At 43.3% G+C, this 14,366-nt stretch overlaps 1 protein-coding gene across 1 annotated transcript in view; it reads left to right on the forward strand.

Moving 5' to 3' along the window:
• The window catches only part of TAMM41 (TAM41 mitochondrial translocator assembly and maintenance homolog), a 26,071-nt gene extending 21,300 nt beyond the window's left edge, over positions 1–4,771 (forward strand). The window contains exon 9 of the mRNA XM_008636032.2: positions 3,501–4,771. Coding sequence (XP_008634254.2) covers positions 3,501–3,577 — 77 coding nt within the window. The 3' untranslated portion in view covers positions 3,578–4,771. The remainder of the gene's footprint in view (positions 1–3,500) is intronic.
• The last annotated feature ends 9,595 nt before the right edge of the window (positions 4,772–14,366 follow it).

The raw sequence follows: 14,366 nt of genomic DNA on the forward strand, positions 1-14,366 counted from the left end.
GGCTCTCCATGTTCATAGGATACAGAATTTACACAGAGAAAACAGGAATGTGGCTCCTACATGGAAGTATTTGCTTGACTCAGGCAAGGAATGTGTTTTACAGGAAAATGTGGAGCTTGAAATTCAGTCCCTAAGGATGCTGCATTTCTTTCTTTATTCTTTATCCAAATCTTGTCTACTATTCTGTTCCACTAAGACCTGTTCTCACACTTTCTAGCAGAGACTTTAGGAAAAGTATAAGGTTCTGACCTTCCACAGTGCTTATGTCAAGAACAGTAGCTTAAATAAAAGAAATATGAAAGAGATCCATGAAATCTGTGGCTCCATGAAGTAAGCTCTGACTTTTTATTGCTGTTCCTAGTAACTGTACAAATACTTTGCTTGCAAGAGAGAGTTTTCATTAGCTGGCCATCCCTCTTTTTGAAGTGTTATAGGGCACACAATCTGTTTTCCTTAGCTGATTATTTTATCTTAACAACACCAGCAAAGGTGAGATGCCTGCTCTGGTCCACAGCATGGCAGTGCAAGGTACAGCATTTCCAAATTCAGTGTTAAATCAGCAATAGCTGTGCTGACATGCCATGCTGGGTATTAACATTACTGCCAAGAAGCACGAGCACAGGAAGGAATTTCAACCCAGTTGAGAGAACTTTTTTCTTTTTCTGCCAATGTGGTTTTCAAGTCGAGCTCCAGGTCTGTTTTTGTTTGTTGTTAAATGCTCTATTTAGTTTTTGAAAATGCGCCTGTGTATTTCTTCGAGTCTGTGGTGAGGTTGCCTCTCTGTTTCCCATTAGAGATGGCACCAGGGTTTGATTTGTTTTCCCACATAGCCAGAGTCTGCCTGGGCTTTGGGAACTCTCTCTGCAGCTCTTATATTTAGCTCCTCTGAAGATGTTGGTACTTCTTTAGCTTCTTTCTTCTCTATATTTTACTCAAGGAATGTTGCAAGCCTTGAAATTTTTTCTATAAATACAATCTTATAGATTAAATCATCAGTTGAAGCATTTGTTCAAGATGCTTTTAAGTTAGCACGAATGTTCTGAACGGTGTTTGTTTTTAATGATTCAAGGATTTTTTTTTTTTAAGGAACAGGTTTACATATAAAATACTCTGGTTTTGTGATGACTACTCTCTTCAGCAGCTGCCTGAGCAGATACTGCAGGCCACTGGCTTCACTGTAAATATCTGTACAAGGTTTGCATGTGCACTACAAATATATAAACTGTTTGCTCCACATGGCAGCTCTTCAGCAGTACCTGCATCAGTGTTCCTTTTCCAAAGGAAATATGGGGCACTGCAGCTGGGCAAACCTACCAGGAGACTTTGGGGGACTCACAGCCAAATTGCTGTCTTCCAGCACTGATACTTGCAGAAAACTCAGCGTGGATTAAGTGAAACCAGGCACAAGTGGTGTTTACACTGAAATGCTGTGGGCTCGGTCCCATGTGCATCAGGGCTTTGTTCTGCGTCCTACAGTGGAAAAATCCAAAGGGGAGGTGGAACCACCAAGTCCCAGATTCAGAGCTGAAGTAGAAAGACATTTTCATGTGGTCCAACTGCTTCGGATTCTGAGAGCGAGCCGTAATTACAACCATTAACTTTTACTGCAGCTGTGATTCATCAGCCCGAGGGCTGCTTTAGGGAAGCAGCTGGGTGGACAAACCCGCGCTGTGCCTGTGCTGGGGCAGCGGTGCGAGCAGCTCGTTCCATGCGGTGCGGGGAGTTCAGGGAGCGGAGGGGCAGGAGGAGAGCGCTCTCCTGCTGCTGAGCTGCTGCACGGGCAGAGCAGCCGGGCAGGCTGAGAGCAGCCGGGCAGGCTGAGAGCAGCGCTTTCCTTGCAGGCTGCTGTGCCAGCCCAGCTCAGCTGTGCTGCAGTGGCTCTGCCACACGCTGGACTGCACTTCCAGAAGTACCTGGAATTCATTGGAATGGCAGAGCAATTCCTCTGTCAGAGGGGCTGCATCCAGCAGCTTGGGTATTTTCAAAGCCACAGTTTTAACGTTGTGGGTTGGAACCACTTCTTTTATTTGTGCTGTGCCAGGGCTCAGCTTGGCCTTGTGCCGCAACAGGAATTGTTGCTGTGTGTGCAAGCTCCATGCAGATATGTCAGGCACTTGAGGATTTACATGGTTATTTACTTGTTATTTGAGATGCTGCAAAGAAAAGCCTGTCATGACTTCATTAGTGTGCTTGCTTTTACAAAAACCTATTAAATATGGAAAAGTTGGAGCATACATATGGGATGCACATGGGTTTGTAAGTTCAAAATACATGTATGGATGGTTTCTTACAAAAGGTGAAGTTGTGTTTATTTAAATTGCAGTTGGAGACATGAGAAGTGCAGAACTGATTGTCTGCAGCCTGTTATCAGAGCCTTCTTACTCTGTCACATTCCTTCACAAATAAAAGTGTGCACTTTTCCTTATTGCTGCCTACTCATTTGACTTCTTGCAACTCAAATTTGAATGCATCTATCACTTAAAATATTATATCTTTAAATGATTTCTTTCTTTTGCTTTTCTTTTCTTTCTTTTTCTTGAGGTCTTTCCAAATCAATTATTATTATGCCCCCAAAAAATTAAAAAATCCAGTGCAGCACATGGCTAAACTTGGGTTGAGGTTGCTTGTTTGTTGCAGATCTTTCCTTGTGTTCTGGTCTGTAATGTTGTTTGACTTCTGGGTAAATTCCTTCCGTGTGTTTTTAGTCAGTGTTATCAGGTGTTCAATTAAATAAACATAGCAAAGATTGTAGTAAGTGTAATCTACTATACCTTTAATCTGTGCAGGTGTCAAAAGTAGAGCTTTTTGTGCAGCATTAAAAACTTGCCTTTTCAGTTGTGAATTTGTAAGGGTGTGATTAGACTGAGTTGTAACCTGAACACTCACTCTGTGTGTTGTGTTGGGTTTTTTACTTGTTTGTTTTGGGGTGATTTTTTTAAACAAAAAAGGAAAAGCAAGTAGCTGCACTGGCTGGGATCTCAGAACCCCCCTGAAATGCCAAGACTAACAGTGTTTTGTTTTTAAATTTACAAATACTCGATGACTAAACCCAGCAAAAGGCTGTAGGTTTTTTACTCTAGGTCTGTAAGAGAAGGCTCATCTCTGGTAGAACTTCAGAAGTTGTTTAACTCCGAGGATACATTTTACAAATTGTGTGGGGGTCATCCTCAATCCCATCTTATCTAAAACTCCTCAATTCATGGAGGCAACGACTGCTGCTGTATCTCTGAAAATTGAGATCTCTGCCTTTGCTGTATGCCAAGTGCAATGGCATGGTATTTACCAGAATTCTGTTCTATTTTCTCTGCTTTGATAGCATTAAAAGTAATTTTGGTGTCATTATTTACTGTGTTATGACTGTGACAGGAAGGTTATTTGCATGTCTGCCTGCTGGATTAGGCTGTCATTCCCCCAGGGAAATACTTCATTTGATGTACTAAGCACCTTCTGAGTCAGCCTTCCTAAATGTTGATATTTTTCCTCTTTTTTTTGCTTTTTAGGGGCAAAGAAATCCATAACTTACAGTATGAAGAAATTATATAAGATGACAAAAGGAGGGTTAAAGAAGACATCTTGAGTCTTTACATACTGTGTATGGGTAAATAAATGGTACTTTTTCTCTAAATGTTTTGCAGATGTGACTTTGCATACTTGAGAAGATTACAGTGTATTTAAGAAGTCTGTTCTGATGATTTAAATGCCCAATTTTCCTTTTTAATGGGAGGCTTGTTGGCAATAGGGCAAAGGAATTATACTCTGTAAATACTGAAATGAATTTTCCTGTATATTAGAGCTTGAATTTTGAAGAACTCTAAGTAAAAAACATTGATTGTACAGATGGATTAAAACCCAAAGTCACTCATTTTCTATGTGTTGTTAGCTTTACTTCCCAAAATACCCTCAAGGTCTCTTTCAAAATAATAAAATGTCCCAAATTTAGTCCTTTCAGGGATTTACAGACCTGGAGAATCAGTGGAGTTTGAAGGAGGTATGGAACTGTCCTCTGCCATTCCTGCACTGCCAGGTTCATCCTTAGAATTCCTGAGGATGCTCCCTGGGTGCTGCTGCAGGGCAGACCTTGTGAATGGGAAATTATTTCTCAGGTGTGTGACATCCTGAATCCAAAAAGCTGCCACAGTGTGGGAGAGGGAAACGAGCAGCTCGGCCGGTGTCAGATCCTTTAAGAAGGATATTTAATAATGTTAATAAATAAGGATATTTAATAACAATAGAACTGTGTGTTCTTCTGATGAGGCTGAGATGAAAAGTGCCCAACTCACAGGCGTTGTCACAAGGGCCAGAGGTGGAAGGAAAATCAGAATTCTGCTTGGGCAGACCTATGAAATAGGTGTTGTTTGGCAGAAGATTCTATCCAAACACTGGAAAATTGGGAGTATTATGAACAAAAGTATATATTTTTAAATTCTTTGATTATCTTTTTCCCCCCTGAAAATACTGCCCACAAAGATGGAGCTTGTACTCCCTTTAAATTAGCTAAAGGAAAGAAAACTGGGGTTTTACATGACTCTTTACATTAATCCTGCTGTGAAAAAATGGGCATTACTGGCAGTATCCATGTCTGGTGCAATAAATCGGCAGGATCTTTTGTAAATAGAATATTTTTCACACTGACTCAGGTGGGTTTGCTAATTTGGGAAATTTTTCTTAATAGAAATAAATTCAGCAAAGATTTCATTTTACTTGTGGGAATGTCAATGATAAAAATAATTTAATGGTAAAAAATGGAAATAAAATTTATCTTTCCTGATTAGCATGTTTGGTTTTTGTCTTGTGTACTATGTGATCATCATCATCTCTCAAACTATATTTGATTTAGTGATCTCACTTTAAAAAAGAAATTATTTCAATGAAGTTGTCCAATAATTGTTTCCAGGGAGAAGTTCAGAGCATAAATTTAAGAAAGAAAATAGAAAACCCATTGTTGTATGTAATATGACTCATGCAGACTTGCTCTAATCACAGGGCAACTTTAAATATTGATTCTTTTTAAATATTTGAGTGTGAAATTTTAATCCAGACTCAGGAAATAATTACTGTGAAATAGGAAATAAATCACAGTGAAGCTTTCTAATGTCAGAGGCAGATACCTAACACTTTGCATTATCCATTGGTGATAGAAAGTGTAAAACAAGTCCCCTCAAATGCCCCTTTGCTGATGGCACAAGGCTGCCTAAACTTTTTATGGGGACAAAGAAGGTTTGTATGGGCCTGGCATTCTCTGTCCCTATTAGTAAGAGGCTGAAGTCCCCAATTTGAAAAGTTTATATTATAAAAAATGGAACTAGGGAATTGAAGCCACTTAAATAAACTCAACCTTGGGGTTTGGCTAGATTTTTTTGTTAGCATGAAGGGTTCCTTTCTAGATAATCTAGAAGTCTTTAATATGTAGTTGTAAGGTGGGTAGAGTGTATTAACCTCCTGTGTAGTGAGGACTTGGAGTAGCCAAAGCACTTTTTATCTTTCAGCATAAGCTTTATGAAAAGCAATCTAAAACCAGGTGTTGACTTGCTCAGGTGTGCTCAGTGGGAAGGTTAGGAACAGAAAATACTGATCCCAGTGGTAGAAGCAGACCCTGAGAGTTCCAAAGCTCTTGGACAAATGAAAAGGTTCAGGATGGAGCCCTGACCTTCTGGATGAAAGAACATTAGAGGGCAGTGACAAATCAGTCTGGTGTGAGAATGAGCCAGTGAAACACCAGTCTCCATCCTGCACCTCCCTGGCTGAGCATTTATCCCAGAAATAATGTTCTTGTGGGGGGGGGAAAAAAAAAAAGAAAAGTAAGGTACTGCTTGTTGTTTAGCAGCTAATTAACCATTTTTATGTGCAGGAGGGGCTGTGTGGCGTCAGGCCCTGCCCACCTCTGAGCTGTTTGTCACTGTCACTCTGCCAGAGGATCCCTGCACAGGTGTGACTTTACTGCACTTCCCTGTAACCTGAGCCAGCTGTGTTTGTCTTGTGTTGCTGGATACCCACTGCACGTCTTGATTTGGCTTTATGAACTCTGTGTACAGCAGTATAAGGGGTCATTTCTTGCTCTTTGGAGTGAGTTTTGCAAATCCCAGCTCGATAGTTCCTGGTTCCCTCCATCTGTTGATGCACTGCCAGTATCCAAGTCTGTGCACTAAATCTTTGGGAGACGTAAAAAAGTCCTTCTTCCTCCTCCACATAGGCTGAAAACTGGATTCTGCTCTGTAAATCATTTATCTTGTGCTTTTTAAAGAGTGGCCTACCTTTCCCCTTGGGGCCACTGGTCTTGGATGTATTTATTTTTCTGGCAGAGAGCCACGAATGAATCATAGCCTTGAGCAGCTTGCTCTGAACTCCTCGCGATTGTTAAGAGAATACTCGGGGCAGTTGTTACAAGGCTTTGCTATGTAAAACTTTTAAGAGAAGAGAGATTGATTTCAGCCTTGTTAGCTGCTTTTGAAGTTCCCCACCAGTATGTGGAAATGATTTCTTCTGGTCATACAGCTGTAATCCACTGAAATAACCGGGGATCGTTCCACGGGAAGTTGGTACATGGGAATATGTTACTGACTCTTTGTCCTAATGAGGTGTGTTTGTTCTTTCACAACAAAAAAAGCCACTTTAGCCTTTCATTCCATTTGTAACTTTCCTGTTTATACCTTCCTGCTCCATTTCCATGCTGCTTTATTGTTTCTCTTCTTGAGTTAATTCTCAAGTCTTTCATTCTGTTCTTCAGACATCCTTTTTTCTGGCTTGGCTGTTCCACCATGGATATTGTTTCATGCTCCCTCCCCCTTTTTCCTGTGTAACAGAGCTTTCATTAAAGGCAACCAGGCAGATGATTTATTTCTGATGTCTTAAAAGGCTTCTTTGTAATGAAGAGCCTGGACCCAATCAAACTCCTGAGGGTTTGTGTAGGTGAGTCAGCAGCATGGGCCTCGCTGCCTCTGACATCCACAGTGCTGGTGGGGTGTGTAACAGCCTCATGCTCCAGAGGGAATGAACTGGATGACACAGGAAGAAGGGGAAATCAAAATTTGACTGGATACATAATCATTTGGCTGCTCCTAAACTCGGTTTGGGGAGGGCACAAAGCTGAACCACCCAGGCTGCTGGCCTCCATCAGCACATGTGTGACGTGTTCCTCATCACTTGCACATTTCCCCTTTTTCCAAGTGTTGGAGCAGGGAGTTTCTCCAGGTGCCTGGCTGTGGGACCCTTCAAATTCCACCTATATCTCTTAAGTGCAGAGCCTGTATTTCTCACCTGTGCTTCCCTCAGGTTTCTCTTTGCATTTTGTTGACTTTCACTGACAGCAGATTGGAGTAAATGCTGCAACCTGAGCATAAAGAAGGTAGCAGACAGCTGAGCAAGTGGGATCCCTCTCTGGTAGAAATCCTTTGCAGTATCCCAGGGCTTCCTGATGTTTGCAACACACATCCGTGCCAGAATGGGGAAGGTCAGAATGGATGTAGAGGCCAGGACTCCTGGGTGGCTGAGGGAACTGGACCTTGTTCTTCACATTGAGGTGGTAATGCAAGAGCCTGTTCTGACTTGGGAAACTTCAGAATAAACACAGCCCTTGGTGAGTGTCCAGTGCAGGGGGATCCAAGCAGCGTTGTGACTCATGCCTTTTCCCAGCAATTATTTTAAAAATAGAATTGAAGTTGAAATATGCTTTGAAGGTCAGAATATCAGGTCAGTGTGTGTCTGATAGCTTTTCGTGGGTAAGGTGTTGAGAGAGGACAAAGTATTCTTCATTTTCAAAGTCACTCTGCTGGCCATACAGTCTGTGTAGAAAATGAATTTTCTTTGTATTGCCTACTGCAGCAGAAGAGACATAACCTCTACACAGCTATTTTCTGCTCTGCTTTTCATTTGAGCCAACAGCTGCTCTGTCACTTTTGGTACTGTGGTTTCATAAAGTTTTGCAGTGACCTTATTTACCTGTTTTTCTAGATAAAAATCTCCACCACCGTTGGATCCTGGACTTAATGACTGCCTTAGGGAGAGGCAGTAATCGCTTTTCTCCTGCGTGGTTTAACCTCTTACTCAGCCTGGTTCAATCAGAAATGTTTAGAAGTGGATTAAGTTTTAGTACATGAACGGGAAGCTTCACAGTGTACATTCTGAAATTATTCATCCAAACTCCAAACATTTTAGTTATCTCTTTAGTTTAAGAACTTCCATGTCATTTTTGCCTTCATAATCCGGCATTCTGCCAAATCCTTTCCAGTAGTGGTGAGGACAATTTGCATGATTATACACCTATTTTTTTTTCTGAGAAATGGAAGGTCTTGCAGCTGCAAAGACAACACTCTGATCTGACTGAAAATCTGTGCAAGTGTGGTGGGTATAGAGGGTTCTTCCTGGTTTTAAATTTGAATAAATTTGATTTTTAGAAATTTGCAGCCACAAGGAGCTGTCTTTAAAAGCAAAACAAACCAAAAACTGATCATAACACTCTGTGTTTTGGTTCCTTCGCTTCCCTTTGTTGTACTGTGAGACCTTTGACAGCCTTGAACCTGATGTTTAGGATACCTCCCCTACTCAATTAAATAAGCCAAATAAATAGTAAAACATCTCATTATTGAATTAATTTGTATTACTTCTCTACATGGGACCTATTTAGCTCCATGGTGCACGTGGTAAATTTGAAAGGTTGTGTTCCCACACAGTGATTATTTGCTTAATCTCTGCCTCCTGCCAAAGTTTCTCTAAACCTCCTATTTTAAAATTCATAGTGAAGCATGAAAGGGGAGCATTCAGTGGGGTTTTTTTTTTGGTTTTGGTTGTGGTTTTGGTTTTCTCTGTTAATATTGCCACCCTCAAGTTGTCTTGCTCTCAGCAGTGGTGAGATGTCTGGCTCACTCCCTGTACAAGAGTGAGAGCCAAGAAGTTTGTACCTTCCTAGGATGCTTCAAGAAGTGCTGCAGGAGAGGGGGTGGGCTGACACAGAGCAGTGTGTGCTTCATGATGCTGTCACAGTGCTTTGGCTTTACAGCCTGGGGCAAAGCTTTTTAAAACCAAGTTATTTGCACAAGAAATTCTGGACAATCTCTTTTTTTTTTTTTCCCTCTTTTTCTTTCCCCTCGTTGCCTCCCGAGTCTGGTGTTGGGTCACAGGTGGTGAGGTTGTGCTCATTCTGCACCCCCCTGTTCCCTCTGTCCCTGCATCCCTGCATGAGACCCTTCCCAAGGAGCAGACTGAGTCAGCAGCATTTTGGCAGTTTGAAGGTGAGCTCCCTGCAGACAACAGCAGAGGATGAAATGCATCCCTGCACTTGAAATTCTTACAGCATTTGAAGTGGATTCTATTGGAGGGTTGTACTCACACAGCTGCTTTTAAAGTAAAGATCTGGTTTATTTTGCTTTATTTTGTTGTTGCTGTTGTTGTTTAAAGAATGTCTCCTCTGTTGTTTGTCCAGTTTATCTGTGACTAAGTTTAGCAGGATTCCCCTTCCAGTATAGAATTGAAAATTGCTGTGCTATTTGTACTAGAGAATCATAGGATGATTCAGGTTGGAAAAGCCCTCCCAGACCACTGAGTCCAGGCCCCATCCCTACCTTGTCCCCAGCCCAGAGCTCTGAGTGCCACCTCCAGGAATTCCTTGGGCACCTCCAGGGATGGGCACTCCAAACCTCCCTGGGCAGCCCCTGCCAGTGCCACGTTGCGCTTTCCATGGGGATTCCTGCTGGTGTCCACCCTGAGCCTCCCCTGGCCCAGCCTGGGCCGTTCCCTCTCCTCCTGTCCCTGTTCCCTGGGAGCAGAGCCTGACCTGCTGACTGAAGAACCTTTTCTTACAGCCCGCAAATGTATGTAAATGATGTCGCTTACCATGAATTAATGTGGAAAATCTGAAAATAATTTTGCATCTCATCTTGAGCTGCAACCTGTTCATGATTTTAATTATGCCACCTGGACTACAGTTCATCTGGTCCTCTGTGAGAGATAGGATACAAATCAAATAGGGAGTTAAATCTAGTATATGGATGTTTACTGCATAAGAAAAACGTGTGTAACAAAGAGGTTCCTCTGAATATTTACCTTCAGCTGTGGATCACTGACTACACTGACCTTCCCTTTACACTAAATTTACCATTTGGAATTTTGCTGTGAACCATTTGTGGTCTTTTTATCATCGTTTAACAAAACTTTAACAAATTAAAACCAGTGGCTTGTGGCCAAAGGTTGCTTTTAATTTGTTAATCTGACACTCCTTTTGTATTTAATTTTTTTTTTTCGGCTACCTTGTCTGTCTTCATCTTATGGGAACCTCCATGGGGTGAAACCTTTTCTAGAACAAAGCAAGCAAAAAGTTCCTGTGGTTAAATGTTCTGAAAGAGCAGAGTTAGTGGTGTTCATGGTTCTGTTTGAGTCTGAAAGTATCTCATTGTTTGCTTGAAGATTATGCTGCTGTTCTGACCCTGCTCCATCTGAAATTACACTGTCTCTTTTCATCTTCCTTGGGATGATGGGGCAGACAATTATGAAGAGGGCAAGCTTTGTCTTGAAGCAGGTAATAAATAACCATCTCCATCAACTTACAGTTTGGATCGACTTGTCCGGCTGGAATTACTGCAATTTAACACATTGTGGTGTAATGAAATAATAAACTATCTTCAAGAAAATTTAAATCCTATGTGTTTTAAATTTTGGGCATGTTTTTGTATAAGGCAGCTTTGAGCTGCAGTGCAGATGAGTGTGGATTTTTGCCAGGAAGAGTTTTAGTTTCAGAGTTTAGGAGTGTTAACATTGCTGGAAAGATGTTTGCTTCTGAGGCCAGGTAATTTGTGTGTGATCATACATGCTTTGAGATGATTTTAAAAGCTGCTGGCATTTGGTGTAAAATTAAGCAGTTTTATTTAAAGAAGGTGTGGATAGATGGAAGCATGCATTGGACTGACAGAGGTGGCAAAGCACTGCCATGCCTTATTCAACCTGTGACAGATGATGGGGTTTGTGATAGCTCTGGGAAAGGTGTTTGCTTTTGGCACCAATTTCATCATCGTTGTGAGGAGTTTGGTACACACTGGGCTTCTCTGCAGACTCCAGGGAACTTAAGGCATTCATGGCTGGTGGGAAAAAAACATCTGTATTGTTGTTGTTCTGAAAAAATGGGATGGCAGTAAGAAACTCTTATTATAGTGGAAATGCTTTATTTTCTGGGTTGGTCATGGAATAGATGCCAGGCTTCATTTCAATAATAATTACAGGACTCATGGTTGAGTAGGGTCTGTAGGACTAGGCCATAGGGTCTCCCTGCAGACTGCGACTGCATTTGCTAGAATATGGGTTTCCCCCCTCTGGTTTCAGGACCTTTCCTGCCTCTATATTGAAAAAAAACCCCAAAAAAAGTCTTAAAACATTGTCCTGAGGCAGCTGAGATCCATGGCCAGCCACAGTCCCCGCTCCCTCACGCAGGGGTTAAGCCTTCTCTTGCACTGGCCACACTGTGTGGAGAATGGGCTTAATTTTTGGTGATTAACATCCATTTGGAACAGGATTGGCAGCTGCAGTCTGGCCCAGGATTTGCATCATGCCTTGGGTGCCTTGCCTGGGTGCTGAAGCACTACTTTTGTCTTAGTTCAGCTACAAACCCTCAACTATCTTGGTCAGTTTTGGGGTTTGAGCAGAATAAATTTGTGCTGGTATCTGAGTCAGCAAAGAGCCTTTGATGCCATTGGGTTAGAAAGTTTGTGCTAAATGAAGACAAATCCCAACACCCGAGCAAAGCAAAATGCAGCTCATCACCCAGGACTGGGTTCGCTTTTGTCATCTGTGAATTTGCCCGGTGAACAGCATGTGTTGAGTTCAGCAGCTCCAACAAGGCTTTCTAATGCTGTGTTAAGGTTTGTTTTCCAAGATTTCCAATGTTTGACAACTTGCACTTCATTTTTTTGGTTTTTCCAGATGTTGACACCTCACTGCAGTGGGAAGTCTGTCTGCAGGGGAATGCACGGGGTCGCTGTTCCCAGCCAGCTGATGTTCCTCAGGCTCCTTAGATGTTTAATAAATATCCTGTTCTAAAACTTCTGCTGGGAGCTGTAATAGCAGCTCCAAAGGATCAAAAGCTGTTTTGACCTCTCCTTTCTCAAGCTCCTCCTCATCCCAGGAGCTCTGTCTGGTTAAACAAAGAAACCCTTCCCACCTCTTCCCTCCAGCAGTTATAAACAGGAGTGGCAGACTTTTTTTCTCAGAGATACATATTAAAAACCCTTGTAATTAGTCTGCAGCAATTAATTCTTGTGATATGTACCAATGTCTAGTTCAGATCTTTTCTCAGTGCCTGTGGTTTTGTTTTCCATATTTCATGGTATTTTTCTTGTCCAGTATCTTGTTTTCTCAAACAAGTTTTATATTACTATTTTGACTACTTTTTTCCCCAAATATTAGATCATCAAACTCCTCTTGCTTGCTGGTAATGAAAATAATCTCCACTAGTCTATTAATACAATATCAATTTTAAAAAAATACATAAATATTACCTTATATTGTTACAGGTGTCATAGGTGGCTTTGCCACATGGATGAAATGAGGTTCATGGTTGTTCCGACACTGCATGCATTTCATTTTTTTATCAACTGAAGTGTTCCTATTAGATATACTGAGTGTGTGGAGTCTAAATCTGGGTTTAATTTAGGTTTGGAATGTGCTTTTTGGCTAGCTTTTGGTGGCCCGGAGATCTCATGACCTGTCCTTGCAAGGATATGAAAATACTTCAGTGTCAGCTATTCTTGCATGATTTTGATGGACTTTTAAATGGGAACTGGGCAGCGCAGAGCCTTCATGGGCTCTGGATCTTTCAAGGAATCCAAGTGCAGGGTGTGTGGGTTCATCCCCGGCCACTCCCTGCCCTGCACCTCCCACACTGCCTGGCCGGGCTGCTGCTTTGGCTGCACCTCTGGCTCCGTCTGGGAGCTGTGTTCCCTCCACCATTTCATGCAGAAATCCCAGTTTCAGCATCTAAAATGAACCCTGCTGTGCCTGGGTGCTTCTTTTCCTTGAGCAAACACAGACATTTGTGGTGCCTTTTCTATCCTTGTGCATTTATTGTCACACTGAGGGAGGAGGAGCTGGACAGGAGAAATGCCACGAGCAGAATTCCATGGAAACCCTCTCTATTTCTGCTGCCCTGTGCTCTTTTTGGGTTCCACCACAAATCTGCAACCCTAAGGCTCTTGGTGGGGCTCAGGTTGATTTGTTGTCTGTCTTTCCCTTTGCAATGCGCTCCAAGAGCCGCCTGAGGCGACCTCAGATCCTTGTGAGGATAAAATGCAGCACTCTAGGACCTGTTTGGTGACGACTGATGGTCAGTACAACACTTTCCCATATCCTCTCCTGCTCTGGAATTAATTTCTGCAAGCCTGTTGCTGGAAACAGCATTCCCAGGTTCTTCACAATGCCTTGGAGAAACCTTGGCTTGGCTTCTGGGAAGCGGCTCTTCCCGATGCACAAGCTGCCCGACAGCTTGATTTGATAACACTGCTGAAAACAGGCAGAGTGCTCCAGCCAGACTGGCTCCTAAATTGCCGGAATCTTGGAAATGGCACACTGGGAATGAGCGCTGCCATGGGAATGGCCGGGGCTGTGCCGGTGCTCGGAGGGCCGGGATGGTGAGAACAGGAGCGATCCTCTCCCAGCAGCGCGGTGTGCGGGGACGGGATCGCTCTGGACGCTCCGGTTTTGTGCAGCGGTGCCGAGGAGCTCCTGCCCTGCAGACGAAGGGGAGGGGAGCAGTTCGCTGGCCATGGCGAGGGCTCAGCTTTGCTCTCACACACGCCTGGCTGCTGGCAGCTCCTCCGAGGGCCGAGTGAGTCATATCGGGAGCAGGGATTCTGTAAAACCCCGCTGCAGTGCGAGCAGTAAACAGGAAACAAAGTGCCGGATCTGCTCACACCAATTACCGTCAAATCGTGCGGGGTGCGTGGATGTGACCCCCATCCTCCAGCCGAGCCGAGCCAGTTCCATCAGGCTCTGAAACACTTGCTCCTCGTCACTCGTGCGTGTTTCAGTGCGGCTGGGGCTGCCGAGCCGCTTTGTCAGATGCTGTGGCAGTGTGCTTTAATTCGAAACGCGCATTTCTGCTTTTAAAAAGTGCTTTCCTCTTGAGAGAGACTTTTTTGGTGTTGTTTTCCTGTAGGTGTAGTTTAGTTCGTGTTGTTTGCCTGTAGTTTTTCCTGCGGGGGGAGTAAAAGGTTTAGGGTTAGAGCAGGGTGGGAGAGAAGCAGCGTTCTCCTCGCCCGCGCTCTCCTGTCCCCTCCGTGTCGTTCCGGGCCCTCCCGGGGCTCGAACCCGCGCCCCTCCTCCCCCGGGTCCCTCCATCCCCTCCTCGGGGGCGGGGCCGGGCCCGCGCTCTCCCTACCTGCGAGGATGCG

This window comes from Corvus brachyrhynchos, unplaced genomic scaffold (genome assembly GCF_000691975.1).
Source record: "Corvus brachyrhynchos isolate BGI_N302 unplaced genomic scaffold, ASM69197v1 scaffold266, whole genome shotgun sequence".
Taxonomy (NCBI): Eukaryota; Metazoa; Chordata; class Aves; order Passeriformes; family Corvidae; genus Corvus; species Corvus brachyrhynchos.